The sequence below is a fragment of the Phocoena sinus genome, chromosome 2 (genome assembly GCF_008692025.1).
Source record: "Phocoena sinus isolate mPhoSin1 chromosome 2, mPhoSin1.pri, whole genome shotgun sequence".
Lineage (NCBI taxonomy): Eukaryota > Metazoa > Chordata > Mammalia > Artiodactyla > Phocoenidae > Phocoena > Phocoena sinus.
The window spans coordinates 127,863,933-127,882,975 of NC_045764.1; the positions used below are offsets into that span (position 1 = coordinate 127,863,933).

General features: G+C 38.2%; 1 protein-coding gene across 1 annotated transcript in view; it reads right to left on the minus strand.

Moving 5' to 3' along the window:
• The window catches only part of L2HGDH (L-2-hydroxyglutarate dehydrogenase), a 51,335-nt gene extending 32,332 nt beyond the window's left edge, over positions 1-19,003 (minus strand). Inside the window, 5 exon segments of the mRNA XM_032618226.1 lie at positions 5,875-6,006; positions 11,150-11,301; positions 11,983-12,098; positions 18,851-18,928; positions 18,930-19,003. Coding sequence (XP_032474117.1) covers positions 5,875-6,006; positions 11,150-11,301; positions 11,983-12,098; positions 18,851-18,928; positions 18,930-18,988 — 537 coding nt within the window. The 5' untranslated portion in view covers positions 18,989-19,003.
• Positions 19,004-19,043: the final 40 nt, after the last annotated feature.

The following is a 19,043-nucleotide window of genomic DNA, read 5'->3' on the forward strand; positions in this document are numbered from 1 at the left end:
TGGAGTCTCTGTTTCCCCCAGTCCTGTCAAAGTCCTGCAATCAAACCTCGCTGGCCTTCAAATTCTGATTCTCTAGGAATTCCTCCTCCCTTTGCCGGACCCCCAGGGAAGCCTGACATGGGGCTCAGAACCTTCACTCCAGTGGGTGGACTTCTGTGGTATAAGTGTTCTCCAGTTTGTGAGTCACCCATCCAGCAGTTATGGGATTTGATTTTATTGTGATTGTGCCCCTCCTACCATCTCATTGTGGCTTCTCCTTTGTCTTTGGATGTGGGGCATCTTTTTTGGTGAGTTCCAGTGTCTTCCTGTCGATGATTTTTCAGCAGTTAGTTGTGATTCCAGTGCTCTCACAAGAGGGAGTGAGAGCATGTCCTTCTACTCTGCCATCTTGAACCAATCTCCTAATCTCTTTAATACTAGTGTCTTTCCCCCTTAAGTATGGCATCAGTCTAAATAACCAGTTCTGCTATACACTGAATGTCTGTGTGCCTCCAAAATTCATATGTTGAAACCTAATGACCCATGTGACGGTATTTGGAGGTGGGGCCTTTCGGAAGTGATTAGGTCATGAGGATGGAGGCTTCATGAATGGGATTAGTGCCTTTATAAAAGAGACTCCAGAGAGTTCCCTTACCCCTTATGCCATGTGAGAACACAGCAAGAAGATGGTCTATGAACCAGGAAGTGGGTCCTCACCGGACATCAAATCTTCCAGAGCCTTGATCTCAGACTTCCAGCCTCTAGAACTGTGAGAAATAAATATCTGACATTTATAAGCTAACTGGTTCATGGTACTTTGTTGCAGCAGCCCCAACTGACTAAAACAAGCTCTTATATGAGTTATTCACAAGCCTGGTTAGAAGACATCCTAGGATCTCTCTACAATGTTTTTAAATAGCCTATTTTACTCTGCAGAGGAATTGATACGGCTTAAAGGAAATAAACAGAATAAAATATTGAGTTACAAGCAAAGCATCAGGAAAGGGGGAAAATGTAAAGCAGGAGGAAAAGAACAAACATAACTAAGTTATCTTAACAGATTTCATGAAAAGTCCCCAAGTATCTCAAACAAAACCAACTTGAATTCACTAGAATTACTGCTTAAATAAGCCCAAAATAACAACTACCACTTCTTGAGGATTAACATATGCTGGATGCCTTACATATATCACTATATTTAATTCTCAGAACAACCTGCATTTTACAAATGAGGAGTCTGAGGTTTAGAACAATTTTAACCCACTCAAGGTAAACAGCTGTTAAATAGGCAGATATGAGATTTAAATTTATGTCTGTCTGGCTTCTCAGCCACCACATTCTGCTGCTCACCTTATGTCAGATCCTACTTTATGGAAAAAAAAAAAAAAAGACAGAATATAGTGAGATAAAATAAAGAATAATATGTCAAAATTCCCTGAAGTCTAGAAATTACTAACCTATGATATTCAAGAGTAGCAGAAGTAAATCAGGTAGTCTAAAAATAACTATAAATAAGTGGTGTTGATGGTATCATGGTGAGCATAGCTGCCTTCCAATAATAAATATAAATAGCTTTGACCTCCCGCCTCAAGGCTCCCCTCTCTCCCATGTCCAATTCCACCCTATGTACCAGAACTTGATTAACCTTCCTCAATTAGCACAGTTTGCATATCATTTTCTTGCCTAAATCCTTCAGTGGCTCCCTACTGTTTGATCAGGAGCTGGTAATCTTTTCTGTAAAGGGCCAGATAGTAAATATTTTTGCCCATGTGAGGCTTAGGATCTCTGTTTCAATTACTCGAGTTGGCTGTTTGGCACAAAAGCAGCCATAGACAACACATAAATGAATAAGTATGATTGTTCTCCAATAAAAATTTATTTGTGGACACTGAAATTTGAGTTTCATATAAGTTTCATGTGTCACAAAATATTATTCTTCTTTTAATTTTTTCAACCATTTAAAACAGCTTATAGGTCTTTAAAAGCATGTGGTGGGCTGGATTTGGCCCACAGGCCATAGTTTGCCAATCCTGGCTTAAGACCGTGTAGCATTTGCCCAAAGCCTGAAAGAAATAGCCAAAATTAGATATTCAGTGAAGATGTCTTCTTTTTTTAAAAAAATCAGTCATTCATTCACCATCTCAGAGAGATAAGAAATGCATGGGGAGAGGAAAAGGGAGAAGAAGACCTACTCCCACAAGTTAAACACTGATTATTCTGATTGAGTCTGAGGGGAGAGAAGGGTGAGGTTTTCTGGAGTTGAAGATGCTATGACTTTCTCTGCAGGAAGAACTCATTTAACACTGTTTGGATTCCTAGTCTCTTGGGAACTTTATACTAATTAATAAAATCAAATATTTTGATCTAACTTTAACTGCACAACTACAGATAACTTAAGGGAAAAAAAATCTATTTCTATCTTGTCTTTTTGTGAAAGGATTTGAAGCAGCCTGTAAAAACAAACAAACAAAAAACACATACAAAATAATATATGCTAGCATTAAATATTGAGCCAGACAAGTATATGGGTTGGAAAGGAAGAAATAAGTTATTATTTGCAGACGACATGATTGTACATAGAAAATACAAAAGAATTGGGACTTCCCTGGTGGTCCAGTGATTAAGACTCCACACTTCCACTGCAGGGGGCATGTGTTCGATCCCTGGTTGGGGAAGTAAGATCCCACATGCCATATGGTACGGCCAAAAAAAAAAAAGAATTTTTAGACAAACTATTAGAATCAATAAGTGAATTCAACAACCAAGATGAATACATGGTCAAAAATCAATTTGATTTCCATATATCTGTAATGTATAAGTAGAAAATAAACTTTAAATAACAATACTATTTATGAGAGTATAAAAAATCAAATACCTAGAAATAAATCTAAGAGACATGTAAGACCTCTACACTGAAAACTGTAATACATTTTTTTCAATAAATTAAAGATTCAGATAAATGGAGTGACCCATGTTCATGGATTGGAAGATTCAATATTGTAAATATGTCAACTGTCTGCAAATATGTCAACCTACATATTCAGGGCAATCTCAATCGAAATCACAACAGGTTATCCTGTGGACTTTAGCAAATTAATTCTAAAATTATGGATATGGAAATGCAAAGATCCAAGAATAGGCAATACAATGTTGAAGAAGAACAAAATTGAAGGACTTACTCAACCAGATGTCTAGACCTATTGAAAAGCTATAGTAACTAAGACATTATGGTAGTGGTACAAGAAGAGGCAACAGAAGAGAAGAGAGTCCAGACATAGAGCCCACCTATATATAGTCACCTGGTATCACAAAGGTAACACTGCAGTGCAGTGGGGAAATAATGATCTTTTTGATAAATGGTGCTGGGCTAACTGGATATCTACATATGAGGGGAAAAAAGTGTACCTTGACCCCTATCTTATACCATAAACAAAAATCAATTCCAAATGGATCGTAGATCTAAATGCGAAAGGTAAAACAACATAGCTTTTAGAAAAAAAGCATAGGAGAATATCTTCCTGATGCTGAAATAGGCAAAGATTTCTCAGAGTACAAAAAAGCACTAAGCATAAAAGAGAAATATATGCATAAATTGATTCAATGATTACATTAAGACTAAGAACCTCTGTTCATCTAAAGACACTATTAAGAGTGAAAACACAAGCCACAGAGTCATAGAAGATATCTATTGTGTATATACATATATATATATATATATATATATACACACAACAAAAGACACATATTCAGACTATATAATGAACTTATAAAATTAATAAGAATTAATAATTGTTAAGAAGGACAGTCAACCCAATAGAAAAATGGGCAAAGGACTTAGTTACTTCACAAAAGAAAATATCCAAATGGCCAGTAAACATATGAAAAGGTGTACAATTTTATGGGTCAACAGGGAAACTATAATATTATACTACTACATAGCCACCAGAATGGCTAAAATGAAAACAACAAACAATATTAAGTGTTGGTGAAGATAAGGAGCAACTGTAACTCTCATACACTGTTGATAAGAGTATTATTTGGGACAAATGCTATGGAAAACTCTTTGGCAGTACCTGCCACAGCCATACATATATATAAATTATGACCATAATTTCCCTCCGAGGTATATCCCCAACGAAAGTGTGTACATGTGTTCACCAAAATAGATGTGCTAGAATGTTCTTAGTAGCACTATTTGCAAGAGCTCCAAATTGGAAACTACCCAAAACGCCCAACAACAGTATAAAGAACCATGTTATGTTCATACAAAGGATTATCATACAGCAATGACAACAAATTATAACTACATGCAATAATATGGATGAATTTTATAAACAATACTGAATAAAAGAAGTCCAGACACAAACGAGCACATACTATATGATTCTACTTACACAAAATTCAAAAATCTATGATGTAAAAGAAAAGTGGTCATCCTTAAGGGAAAGGTAGTATCTAGGAGGGGGCATGAGGGGAATTCTGAGAAACTGGTAATGTTCTGTTTGTTGATCTGGATGATCACACTTAACGAAAATTCATCAAGCTGTATACATTTATGATTTTGGATGTATGCTGTGATTCAATAAAAAGTTCCAAAAAATCAGAGCATATAGAAAACAAAGGTGGAAAGATAAGATGAAACAAAGAGCAAATTTAATACATGAAAATAAAAATGTATGCTTAATGCTCTAGATATTTGGCAAGAGTAGGGCACAAATGAGTTTCTGCTTAGAGCCAAGGCAAACAGGACAATACAGTTAAAGAATTCAGTGTCCATCGATAAAAACAAGCCAATTGTGCTCAGGAAAAACAAAACTATTCTTAGAACTGGAGTCTGAAATTTCTCCTGAGTGTTCTCAGAGAGATGTTGTTTGACAGTGAACCTATGTCCTCAACCACCTCCTTATAGTAGAGGCCTCAGTGAGGGACACAATGACTTTCTCCATAGGCTGATGCCATAAAACCAAAACACAACTCAAGGAGAGTAATCTGGGGTCAAGAGGTAGGATGGGGAGAGAAAAACACTACAGTGTAGGTGTACTACAATCTGATGGTCTGGAGAGATGTACAAGAATGAATGGTCTACATATCATCCAGGCTCTCTCCCTTAAATAGTGTTTCTCTAAAGCAAGCTTTTGATAAGCACTGCCTGACAGTGAGCTCAAGGTCACACTCGCTAAGACAGGTACCCATAGTCCAGCTATTGGAATATGTCATTAAAACACTGGGGAATGGGGAACAGGAGATACAGCAATTCATTGGAACAGTCAGTGGAATGAGAGTTGGACAGATAGCCTCTAAAAGGCTATCAAGGGAAGTTGATATGCAGAGTAACTATTGTATTATTATTCGTCTTTCTATCACAAATACAAGAAAGAAGATCTGGTTTTCCCCATAGCATGTTTTAAGCCAGAAACTCTATAACCTACCCTCCTGAAACAGATCCAATATTGTAGCCACCCTCCTCAAAAATTTTTAGTGGCTACCTATGCCTACTGGATAAACTTCAAAGTTATCAGCATGGATATGATATCAAGCCCTTTATGTGGGCTGATTCTGCCTTCCCAGTCTCATCTATTATCTCTTGCTACACACCCTATGATCCAACCACATCTCACCACTCAGTGGTTTCCAAACATGCCATAGAGTCTCAGACCTCCTCTTGCTTTTGCCTATGTTCTTCAGGACCTGGTAGTTTCTTGTAGGAAAAGAAGAAATCAGGTGTCTAGAGTTTGTGGCAATGCCCTCTTGTGTCTGGCACCTTCATGCTTCTGTAACAGGATTATTTAACTGTCTCTATGATTCCTGCTTCCTATAAACTCACCCTCAGCCTCCATGTCACAGGACTTAGCCCTATCCCTGTGAGCCTGTGTGTGGGGTGAGTGAATCACTTACCCTACAATATGGCTCCTTCTTTTTTATGTCCTCTTGCTGGATCAGCCTCAGGTCCTGGACACCATTCTGCAGGCCTCTCTCATACAGGGCCTTAAGTCTGGGAATTTCTTCTTGTTCAACAGCTACTATAAGCTTAAAAAGAAAAAAGATAAAGAACATGAATAGAATTAAATATATCATCAGCTATGATAGATAAAATCAATAGAAAATCATAAATTAGTGTATGATTCAAATTGGGTTGATTTTTTTAAACTGTTTTTGCTTCATGTATCTACTTCTCCCTTTCTTCATGACTTCACTTTCTTCCTCCACCAAAAAAATTTGTCTTAAGACTGCATTAAAACAAAGGTGAGATGTAGCCTCAATTGTCACATCTGCTATGACAGTTGCTACATGCACCTTGGCCAGAAGTATCGCCATCACTCCCTCAATCCTAGAGGGAAAAGAAGCACAGGTTGCTTAGTCTTTACATTAAAAACCAAACAAAAAACAAAAGCGAAACAAAACTAAACAAAAACCAGTACATCAGAAAGACAGGCAATATTCAGTATAATGGAATATCGCTAACAGAAAACTATTTTATTTTTTGGGATAAAGTACATTTCAAAGTATTTACTAATGCATTCTGTTGCAGAGGAGAAAAACAGAAAATTCATCCAGACTCTTTTTCTGTTTATTTCTGGGCAGAGTATCTGTTTGAGGTAGTTTCTTACTTAACAGCTACCAGCAAAGGAAAGCACAGATGATATTCACAAGTACATCAGAATTCAAAAATCACTATTTCATAGCAAGGAGTCAACCGAACTCCATAAAGTAATACTTTTAATCAAGGTGTAAAGGTTATTTAAATCAACAAATAATTAACCTTAAAAATATACATGGAATCATAGGGCACTATCAAGAAATTGAAAAGATAACCCACTGAATGGGAGAAAATACTTGCAAATCATTATCGCTGATAAGGCTCTAATATGCAGAATATATAAAGAACTCTTTAGAAACTCTGTACAAACTTCCAAATATAAAATAAACAAGTCATAGGGATGTAATGTACAGCATGGTGACTATAGTTAATAATTGTGTACTGCATATTTGAAAGTTGCTAAGAAAATAGATCTTAAAAGTCCTCATCACAAGAAAAAAAATACTTTTTCTTACTGTGAATGGTGACAGATGTTAACTAGACTTATGGTGGTGATCATTTCACAATATATACACTCAATTTAAAGAATAAAAGGACTTCAAACTTGAAAAAAAAAAAAAAGAAGTTGGGGAGGGGCAGACACTCAGAGGCACAAATCAGTGACTGAACCAGGAAAACTCTGAAATCAGGTCATTAAGTCACATTGACACCGTTGTGGCCTGGAAGCAGCAATCTGTAAATTAACACCTGGAGCTGAGCTGAGATGGATTAGAAGCAATGATGTGATTTGATGTGAAGAGGGAATATGAAGTAGTGTTCAAGGCTCCAGAAAGAAGTAGGGGTTACAGAGCTCAAGATCATCCTATGGGTAGGCATGGGGCATGGTATGTTTCTCAATGGTGGATGTTATGGATGTTGTCTGGTTCCTTTGGCTTAAAGGATTAAAAAAAAAAAACAAAAAGAACCCTCATAACTCAACCATAAAAACTGTAAATACAGTTTTATATCTTGCTTTTTTTACTTCACTATATCAGGACCATTTTCCCACATCATTAAAAAAAAATCTTCATAGCATCTTTAATGGTGACAATGAACTTTTATTCTTAAAAATTACATGAAGAAGAGTTATAAGGAAATATTATGAACAGCTGTATGCAACAAATTAGATAATCTATATGAAATGGGAAAATTCTTAAAAAGACACAAACTTCTGAAACTGACTCAAGAAGAAAAAGAGTATCTGAATAGACCCATAACAAGAAATGGAATTAGTAACTGTAAAGGCTCAGGCCTCATGAATGCTACCAAATGTTTAAAGAAGAATTAATACCAATTCTTCATAAACTCTTCCAAAAAACAGAAGAGAAGGGAACACTTCCTAATTCTATAAGGCCAGTTAACACTCAAACGAGACACAGATATCAAAAGAAAACAAACCTGCATATCAATATCCCTTATGAGTTTTGATATAAAAATTCTGAACAAAATACTAGTATATTGAGTGCAGCGACATATAAAAAGGATTATATACCATGACCAAGTGGGATTCATTGCATGAATGCAAGATCTATTTAACATCCAAAAGTCAATTAATGTAATAAATTCATATTAATAGAATAAAGGACAAAACCACATGACTGCCTCAAGAGACATAGAAAAGGCATTTGAGAAAATCCAACACCTATTCATGATTAAAATCAACAAACTGCAGGTAAAAAGGAACTTCCTCAGTCTGATAAAGGGCATCCACAAAAAACCCACAGCTATCATTACACTTAATAGTAAAATACTGAATGCTTTCTCCCTAAAATCAAGAACAACACAAAGATACCCACTTTCACTACTTTTATTCAACATTGTATTAGAGATTCTACCCAGGTAAATTAGGCAAGAAAAAAGGTAAAACTATCTTATTTGCAGATGACATGATCCTGCATATAGAAAATCCTAAGGAATCCACACACACACACACGAAAAACTATTAGACTAAAAAACGAGTTCACCAAAGTTGAAGGATAAAGATCAATACACAAAAATCAATCATATTCTATACATTAGCAATGAATAAACCAAGCTGAAATTAAGAAAACAATTCCCCTCACAAAAGCATCAGAAAGAATAAAATATCAAGGAATAAAATTACAAAAGAAGTGCAAGACCTGTAAAATGAAAAATGTTTTTAAATTGTTGAAAGAAATTAAAGAAGATCTAAATAAGTGGGAAGACATCCCCAGTTCATGGTTTGCAAAATTTAATATTGTTAAGGTGGCAATACTCCCCAAACTGATCTATAGATTCAATATAATTGCTCGCTAACAAAAATCCCAGCTGCCTTTTTTGGAGAAACTGACAAACTGACCCTAAAATTCATATGGAAATGCAAGGGACCCAGAATAGCCAAAACACTCTTGAAAAAGAACAAAGTTGGAGGACTCACACTTACTGATTTCAAAAAATAAAGAGATACAGTAAACAAGATAGTGTGGTACTGGCATAACAATAGACACACATCAATGGAATGGAATTGAGAATCCTAAACAAACCTTCTTACACTTATGCTCAACTGATTTTTGATACAGGTGCCAAAACAATGTAGAAAGAATAGTTTTTTCAACAAATGGTGCTGAGACAACTGGATATCCACATGCAAAAGAATGAAGTTGGAACTCTTCCTCACACCATATACCAAAATTAATTAAAAAGTGAACCTAGGGCTTCCTTGGTGGCACAGTGGTTGAGAGTCCACCTGCCGATGCAGGGGACACGGGTTCGTGCCCCGGTCCGGGAGGATCCCACGTGCCGTGGAGCGGCTGGGCCCGTGAGCCACGGCCGCTGAGCCTGCGCGTCCGGAGCCTGTGCTCTGCAACAGGAGAGGCCACGACAGTGAGAGGCCCGCATACCGCAAAAAAAAAAAAAAAGTGAACCTACACTGGAGGAATACGTGTAGGGGTAGAAGCTCTGCCTCTGATGGTGGGGTCTGGTGAAGGGGCAGTAGGCCATCTGAAAAGGTGGTAAGAAGCACCTGAAGCAGCCCAAGAAGCAGGCCAAGAAGTTGGATGAGGATGATAAGGCATTCAAGCAGAAACAAAAAGAGAAGCAAAAGAAACTTGAGGCTGCAAGGAAGGTCCTCCTGGCGACAGTTGGAATCAAGAAATCTGTCAAAAAGTAAGCTGTTCCTTGTGCCAGAGGCAATGGTGATCCTTAATTCCATTCCTGTTTAAATAACTGGATTCCCTGCCATAACATCTGTTGCCACCTATAGTTAGAATGAAGTGCTGTCTTGAAACCTGCTATAAATTTAAGAACAAACTTTTCTTAAAGTTTAAAAAAATGAAATCATACAGTGGTTCATCTTCTCTTTAGTTCTTCTCATTCGGCCATTTCTACCTTAGCTGTGAGGTCAGAGTAAACCCAGCCCAGAATCCTGCCAAAGTCTGTTCTTCAATCTTTGTTCTAGCTCCAATTCTATAACACTCAGAATTAAACCAACTCATTTGGGGGAAAAAAACTATCACAGATCTAAACATCAGAGCTAAGGTTTTGACATTAGAAGAAAATGTAGGAGCACTTTTTCATGATCTAAAGTTAGGCAATGATTTCTTAGATATGACACTAAAAGTATAAGCAATAAAAGAAAAGATAAACTAGACTTCATCAAAATTGAAAGTTTCTGTGCTTCAAAGGATACCATCAAGAAGTAAAAAAGAAAATCTACAGAATGGGAGAAAATATTTAGTAATATTTAAAATACCATCATTACTATTGCTATTATTTTACTTAAAAATATATATATTTTAATATTTTAGTAGTATTTTAGTAAATACCCTATAGCTGATAAGGGATATTTATATATCCAGAATATATAAATAACACATACAAATCAACAATAAAAAGACAAAGAACTCAATTTTAAAATGAGCAAAAGATTTGAATAGATATTTCTCCAAAGAAAATAAATGAATGGCCAATAAGTATATGAAAAGATGCTTAACATCATTAATTACTATGTTTAATTACATAAAAACCACAATGATATAGCACTTCACACCCTCTAGGATAGCTAAAATGAAACAGACAATAACAGGTGTTCATGAGGATGTGAGGATATTGGAATCCTCATTAACTGCTGATGGGGATGTAAAATAGTACAGCACTTTGGAAAACAGTTTCACACTTCCTCAAAATGTTAAACATGTAGTTACCATATGACCCAGCAACTCCACTCATAGGTATATACCTGACAGAAATGAAAATATAGGTCCATACAAAAACTTGTACATAAATGTCCATAGCAGCATTATTCATAGTAGCCAAAAAGTGGAAACAACCCAAATGTCCATCAACTGATAACTGGATAAACAAAATGTGGTATACCAATACAATGGAGTATAACGAGGAATGAAGTACTGATTCATGCCACAAGATGAACGAACCTTGAAAACACTATGCCAAGTGAAAGAAGCCAATCACAAAAGACAACATACTGTATGATCCCATTTATATGAAACATCTAGATTTTGCAAATTACATGGATATAGAGAAAGAAAAGCCAGGCATTTTTTAAATCAATATTTAAGATTACTAAGTAAATGCTATTTATAAATAAGTCAAGGCCCTAGTAAAATGCCATACCTTGCCACATTGCTTGTAGGAAATTCCCTTTTGGTTACAGTACTCATAGATGAGGGCTGCGCCTTGTACACATAACTTAGCTTTCAGAGATTCAGGTTTATAATAAATTCCACTATGTATGACACCACTGTTATGTCCAGTCTGATGAATAGCTATGGAACAAGAGAAACAGGTTAAGAGAAACTACATGACTCATTCAAAACTTAAGAAGTGGGGGAATACACTTACAGTTGAAGCTATTAGAGACAACTATTTAAAATTCTGTCTGAGTTTGTTCTTATAGTCAGAGCACTTCTAGCATCCCGTAGCAGCCAACCATGGTGTCTGTGTCACATCCCTCCAGCCCATCTCTGACTTCCGCTACAACTTTGGTGCACAAACCGCCCCCCTCACCACGAGCAAACCACTTCAAGGGTCCACTACAGCTCTCTGCCTTCTGCTCCAGGGCCTTTTCTAATATTTGGGGGCACAGGGACTCAACACCCTATGGACAATCCTCAACCAAAGGGACAGAAGCTGATGGATAAATGAGCACAATCCTGGGAAACATTAGGTAGCTCCTCGGAGGTCTCAGTGGAATTAAGCTCACAGCTGCAACCTAGATAACGCACCCTCACAAGGTTTTTCCTCCTTCCCTGTTTACTCTCCCCACCTCCTCACTCCTGCCTCCTCGAATAACCTTGAAAAAAATCACCTACACCCAAATCCTAGTCCTAGGCTCTGCTTTCTAAAGAATCCAAACTGGGACACTAACATCGACATTCAGCATGAAAGATGTAGAACTGACAAAATGAGCAGGTGCTCAGGTTAAGCAACACTGAGAACATACATACCTAAATCTTTCTCCTTTTCCAGAACACCAATGGAAAGAGCTGGATGTCGCAGGATGAGTGCTCTGGCAGAGGCAAGCCCCACAATTCCGCCACCAATAATGACTACATCAAATGAGCTTTAAGAGAAAGCCACCTTTAAAGTAATGCATGTTTACAATAGACTTTATCAACTTGACAGTTTCATCATCAACTGACAAAGTATTAATTAGTAATCATTAAAATCAAATGTTTATTGGGCTTTGTGACATTTGGCTTTATACTAACGAAGAAACCTTTAAAAGTCACATGCATGTATAATCAGCTACAGCCAGCAGGCAGAGTGGCTAGTTGCCCAAGCTGCTCTAAGTCTCTATAATACTCTGCCCAACCTGGCTACGTCAGTGGTTACTCTGTTAACTATCACACTCTCTCCTCTACCATCTATTCGTTAAAAATTCAGGTGCAATATTCTTGAGGATAAGTTAACATTAAGTCTTTAACACCTAGTGTACAAAAATTTATAATTTTTTTATTCTGCCGAGAAGGAAACAGTCAGTGAGAACATCACACTTAAGGAAATAAGTGGTCCAGAAACGGGCTCAGAACCAGTTGTAGCCATAACTCTGATTATATAATCATTTAAAAAATTAGAAAGGGTATGTATAGTCTATCTAAATCTAAAATGAGAAGTTTAAAAGATTACCATAAGCACTGATCTCATGGTCAACAAATCTAGGTTTTACAGGAACGTGACCTATCTTGCTTCTTCACCCCATTTATATTTTTTCACCCCCTCCTGCATTATATTATTTCAATCTAAATCTTAAACATGATCTGTAAATATTTCAATATGTTATTTCTAAAATGGCTCTTTAAAAACACATACACAGGGCTTCCCTGGTGGCGCAGTGGTTGAGAGTCCGCCTGCCGATGCGGGGGACACGGGTTCGTGCCCCAGTCCGGGAAGATCCCACATGCCGCGGAGCGGCTGGGCCCGTGAGCCATGGCCACTGAGCCTGCGCGTCCGGAGCCTGTGCTCCTCAACGGGAGAGGCCGCAACAGTGAGAGGCCCGCGTAACGCAAAAACAAAACAAAACAAAACAAAACACACACACAATGTCATTATTCTAACCAAAAAATTCAGTTTTTAAATATCATCAAATATTCACAATAAAACTTTTAGAAGAAAACATAGGAGAAAATCTTTGGTATCTAGGGCTACTTGAAGAGTTCACACCAAAACCATGACCCATAAAAAAAAAAAATGATAAACTGGACTTCATCAAAATTAAAAACTTTTGCTCTGCAAAAGACTCTGTTAAGAGGATAAGAAGACAATGAACAAACTGGGAGAAAACACTTGTAAACCATATATCTGACAAAGGACACATTTCTCAAATATATATTAAGAACTCTAAAAATAAACAAGTCAAGACTTCACTGGTGGCTCAGTGGTTAAGAATCCACCTGCTAATGCAGGGGATGTGGGTTCGAGCCCTGGTCCAGGAAGATCCCACATGCTGCAGAGCAACTAAAGCTGTGCACCACAACTACTGAGCCTGCGCTCTAGAGCCCGCGAGCCACAACTACTGAGCCCGCGTGCGACAACTACTGAAGCCCGCATGCCTAGAGCCCGTGCTCTGCAACAAGAGAAGCCACCACAATGAGAAGCCCGCACACCACAACGAAGAGTAGGCCCTGCTCTCTGCAACTAGAGAAAGCCCGCGCACAGCAACAAAGACCCAACGCAGCCATAAATAAATAAATAAATAAATTTATTAAAACAAACAAGTCATTTAGAGAATAGGCAAAAGATATGAACAAACATTTCATCAAAGAGGACAGATATATAGATGGCAAATAAGTATATGAAAATATGTTCAATACCTTTAGTCATTAGGAAAATGCAAACTAAAACTACAATGAGACATCACTACACCCCTATCACAATGGCTTTTTTTTTTTTTAAATGATAACAACAAATGCTGGTGAGGATGAGAGGAACTGGATCAACTCACACGTTACCGGTAGGAATGTAAAATAGTACAGCCACTCTGGAAAAACAGTATGGCAGTTTCTTAAAAAACTAAACATGTGCTTACTACATGTCTTAGCAACTGCACTCTTTGGCATTTATCCCAGAGAAATGAAAACTTACGTTCCTACAAAAATCTGTACATAAGTGTTCATAGCAGCTTTATTCATAATGGCCAAAAACTGAAACAGCCCAGATACCATTCAACTGGGGAGTGGTTAAACAAACTGCAATACATCCATATCATAGACTGCTACTCAACAATTAAATGGAACACAGGCAACACCTTAGATAGATCACAAGGACATTATGCTGCACGAAAAAAGCCAATCTCAAAGGGTTACATACTGTGTGATTCCACTTATATAACATTTTCAAACTGACAAAATTATAGAGCTGAAAAATAGATTCATGGTTGCCAAAGGTTAGAAAGGGTGGAGAAATGGAATGTGAACATAAAGGGGTAGGTAACACAATCTCTGTATTGATGGAACATTTCTGTTTCTTAATTGTGGTGGCAGTTACACAAATTAACACATGCGGTTAAATTGCATAGTAACACACACAAAAATGAGTGCATGTAACAGCAAAGGAAATCATAAACAAAATGAAAAGACAATCCACAGAATAGGAGAAAATATTTGTAAACGATGCAACCAACAAGGGATTAGTCTCCAAAATTTACAAACAGCTCACGTGACTCAATATCAAAAAAACAAACAACTCAATCAAAAATTGGGCAGAAGGGGGCTTCCCTGGTGGCGCAGTGGTTGAGAGTCCGCCTGCCGATGCAGGGGACGCGGGTTCGTGCCCCGGTCTGGGAAGATCCCACGTGCCGCGGAGCGGCTGGGCCCGCGAGCCATGGCCGCTGGGCCTGCGCGTCCGGAGCCTGTCCTCCGCAACGGGAGGGGCCACGACAGTGAGAGGCCCGCGTAACGCATAAAAAAAAAAAAAAAAAAAAAAAAAAAAAAAATTGGGCAGAAGAGCTAAATAGACATTTCTCCAAAGGAGACATACAGATGGCCAACAGGCACAAGAAAAGATGCTAAACATCGCTAATTATTAGAGAAATGCAAATCAAAACTACAATGAGATATCACCTCACACCAGTCAGAACGGGCATCCTCAAAAAATCTACAAACAATAACTGCTGGAGAGGGTGTGGAGAAAAGGGAACCTTCTTGCACTGTTCGTGGGAATATAATTTGGTACGGTCACTATGGAGAACAGTGTGGAGGTTCCTTGAAAAACTAAAATAGAACTACCGTATGACCCAGCAATCCCACTACTGGGCATGTATCCGGAGAAAAAACATGGTTCAAAAGAATACATGCACCCCAATGTTCATTGCAGCGCTGTTTACAATAGCGAGACATGGAAGCAACCTAAATGTCCATCGACAGATGAATGGATAAAGATGTGGTACATATATAAAATGAAATACTACTCAGCCATTAAGAAGAATGAAATAATGTCATCTGCAGCAACATGGATGGACCTGGAGATTATCATACTAAGTGAAGTAAATCAGACAGAGAAAGACAAATATCATATGATATTGCTTATATACAGAATCTAAAAAAAATGATACAAATGAACTTATTTACAAAGCAGAAACAGACTCACAGACTTAGAGAACAAACTTATGGTTACCAGGGGGCAGGGTCGGGGGAGGGAGGGAGTTTGGAATTGACATGTACACACCGCTACATTTAAAACAGATAACCAGCAAGGACCTTCTGTATAGCACTGGGAACATTGCTTAATATTCTGTAATAAGCTAAATGGGAAAAGAATTTGAAAAAGAATAGATACATGTATATGTATAACTGAATCACTTTGCTGTACACCTGAAACTAACACAACATTGTTAATCAACTATGCTCCAATATAAAATATAAATTAAAAAAAACATGAATTCACTTGAAATCAGATTTCTAAATTGTGACACTGAAATCAAGAAGTCAATGGAGCATTATTTTCAAGGAGAAAAAAAGGACTTCTAACCTAGAGTTAAACTATCTTTTATTTTTTTTTAATTTATTATTTAGTTGTTTTTATTTTTGGCTGTCTTAGGTCTTCGTTGCTACACACGGGCCTTCTCTAGTTGCGTTGAGCGGGGGCTACCCTTTGTTGCGGTGTGCGGGCTTCTCATTGTTGTGGCTTCTCTTGTTGTGCAGCACGGGTTCTAGGCGTGTGGGCTTCAGTAGTTGTGGCACATGGGTTTAGCTGCTCCACGGCATGTGGGATCTTCCGTGCCAGGGCTCAAACCCATGTCCCCTGCATTGGCAGGTGGATTCTTAACCACTGCACCACCAGGGAAGCCCAAACTATCCCATTTAAATATGAGGATTCAATAAAGATATTCTTGGGTAAACAAGGCTACAGGAACTTTAACATGCAAGAGACACTCCTAAAAATACTCCTGGACCAAAAATTAATGAGTTAACAACTCAAGAAGTTAAATATAATAAAGAAAAACAAACATATATAAACATGTATATATAATATATAAAACATATATATAACAAAATATAATAAAGAAGAAAAATCTTTTATTTGAAAAGATTTACAATGTAGACAGACCTCTGGCAAGAGTAATGGGGGAAAAAGTGAGATGACACAAATAAATAAAACAGAATAATAAAGAAAAAATACGTAAAGACACAACAAGGATCTTAAACATAATCAAAGAGTATCATGGAGATCTATATGCTAATAAATTTGATAACATAGATGAAATGGGGTGGGGGACTCCTCGGGCAAAATTACTGAGGCATAAAGAAATAGAAATTTTGAATCAATCACTATAAATTAAAATAGTCATCAAAAGCTTTCTACCTAAACACACACACACATACATTTTACCAAATTTTCAAGGAACGGATAATCTCTATCATCAAAGATATTCCAGAAAAATTTAAAGGTTTGAGAACTCCCTAACTCATTTTATGAAGCACATACAAACCAGGTTCCAAAACTGGATAAGAAGTACAAAGAAGCATCTTCTATACCAGTAAGATCCAACTGAAAGAATAATATAAAATAAGATACTATTTACAATAGCAACAAAGCAATAAGGGAATCAAAGAATTAACCTAAGAAAAAAGAACTTCACAGAGAAAAATTTTAAACTCTATTAAATAACAAATGAGGGACTTCCCTGGTGGCGCAGTGGTTAATAATCCGCCTGCCAATGCAGGGGACACGGGTTCCAGCCCTGGTCCAGGAAGATCCCACATGCCGCGGAGCAACTAAGCCCGTGCACCACAACTACTGAAGCCCGCGGGCCTAGAGCCCGTGCTCCGCAACAAGAGAAGCCACCGCAATGAGAAGCCCACGCACCACAACAAAGAGTAGCTCCTGCTCTCCGCACCTAGAGAAAGCCCCTGCGCAGCAATGAAGACCCAATGCAGCCAAAAAATCAACAAATAAACTTTAAGTAACGAATGAGTATGCATAAATGAAAAGATATGCCAAGTTCATGGATGGGAAAACTCAAAATTATAAAGAAGTAAATCTCCCCCAAATCTATTTACCTAATTTCAATAACATTTTCAAAATAATATTTTAAGATACTAAATGTTATATAGAATAAAGGTCTATAAGTAGTAAAGCAATTTAAAAAAAATAAACAAGTGCAAAACTTCTAAAACTGATGAAAACCTGAATAAGGCCGGTGGATTGTGCTAATGTCAATTTCCTGGTTTTGATACTGTTATTACAGTTATGTAAGGTGTTGCTGGGGTAAATTGGGTGAAGAAGGGTACATGAGAGCTCTCTGTTCTTTTGCAACTTCCTATGGATCTATAATCATTTCAAAATAAAAAGTATAAAAAGAAAAAATAAAAAGTATAAACAAAACCTTCACTAACTTACCTTTCTTCCCTTAAAAAAGGTTCCCAAAAGAGCTGTCTACAAACCCCCACGATGAATCACAAATCCTATCCCACTCTAATCCCCCTCCAGTCCACTAATACACGGCAGCCAGAATCAACTTCAGAAACATCAACATTTAATCACTTCTTTAAAACCCTTTTAAAAGCCTCCCATGCGCTCTTAGAATAAAATTTCACGTGTATTTTAAAACAAAAACTGTGACTGTGATGTAGCCCCCTCTCCGATGTCATTCCACACCATCTCTGCTCCGCTAAGCTCTAGTCACACTCATCTTGCCCACATTCTAGTTCCCGAACAGCCAAGACCTTTCCAGCTTTGAAACCTTCGCATAAACCATTCCCTCTACAGAGAGCAGAGAAAAACAGTAGTGGCGAATGTGGTCTCCAAACTTCAAATCACAGGGCGCTGAATTCTGCAGGGTTTAATTAGCAACTAACTGAGCTGCTTCTCACAGGGGCAAACTCTATGCAGCATGTTTCTCCGTGTGCCAGGAACTGATTGATATAAGACTGGTTTTAGATCTTCCAAGTAACATCGGAAGGCCAGCGAATAAACAGCATATTTGATTGCTTACAGTGTGTTAGGTCCTTTAATCCTCAAAACGACCACTTAACGCGAGCGACTAGGATCTATTCACAACTGAGCTTTTAAGGAGCTTAACTAACCCGCCCAGAGTTTGAATAGGAAGTGGTGGGGTTTGTATTCTGAGCCAGAACTGTTCTTGACCTCTACTCAACACTTGCCTTTCTTATTCTTTTTCTCTCTCGCCCACAAAACCTACAGATGATCCAGGCAGGTAGCTCCTGGCATCATAGGTTGGAGCCCGGGATTCACAGGATCCCGACCCTCTCCCACGCCGAGGACAGGGAAGTAGCGCAGGGGCAGAGGTCCAGCACGAGGCACCTCTGAGAGAAGCAGCGCAGACCGCGGGGGGTCGGGCCAGCGGCTACTCACCTGGTGCTGGCTCTGCGGCCACCTTGGCACAACAGCCAGGGCTTCCCCGGCGCGGGCGCGCACGCCGCGGAGAAGCCCCGGGAAACCCCCGCGGGCCAGTCCGCAGACACTGCCTAGGTAACGTAGCGCTGGCACCATCGCCTGCGCCTCCTCCCCTGCCTCAAGCCCCAGGAGCCGGCCCTTGAGCCCTACA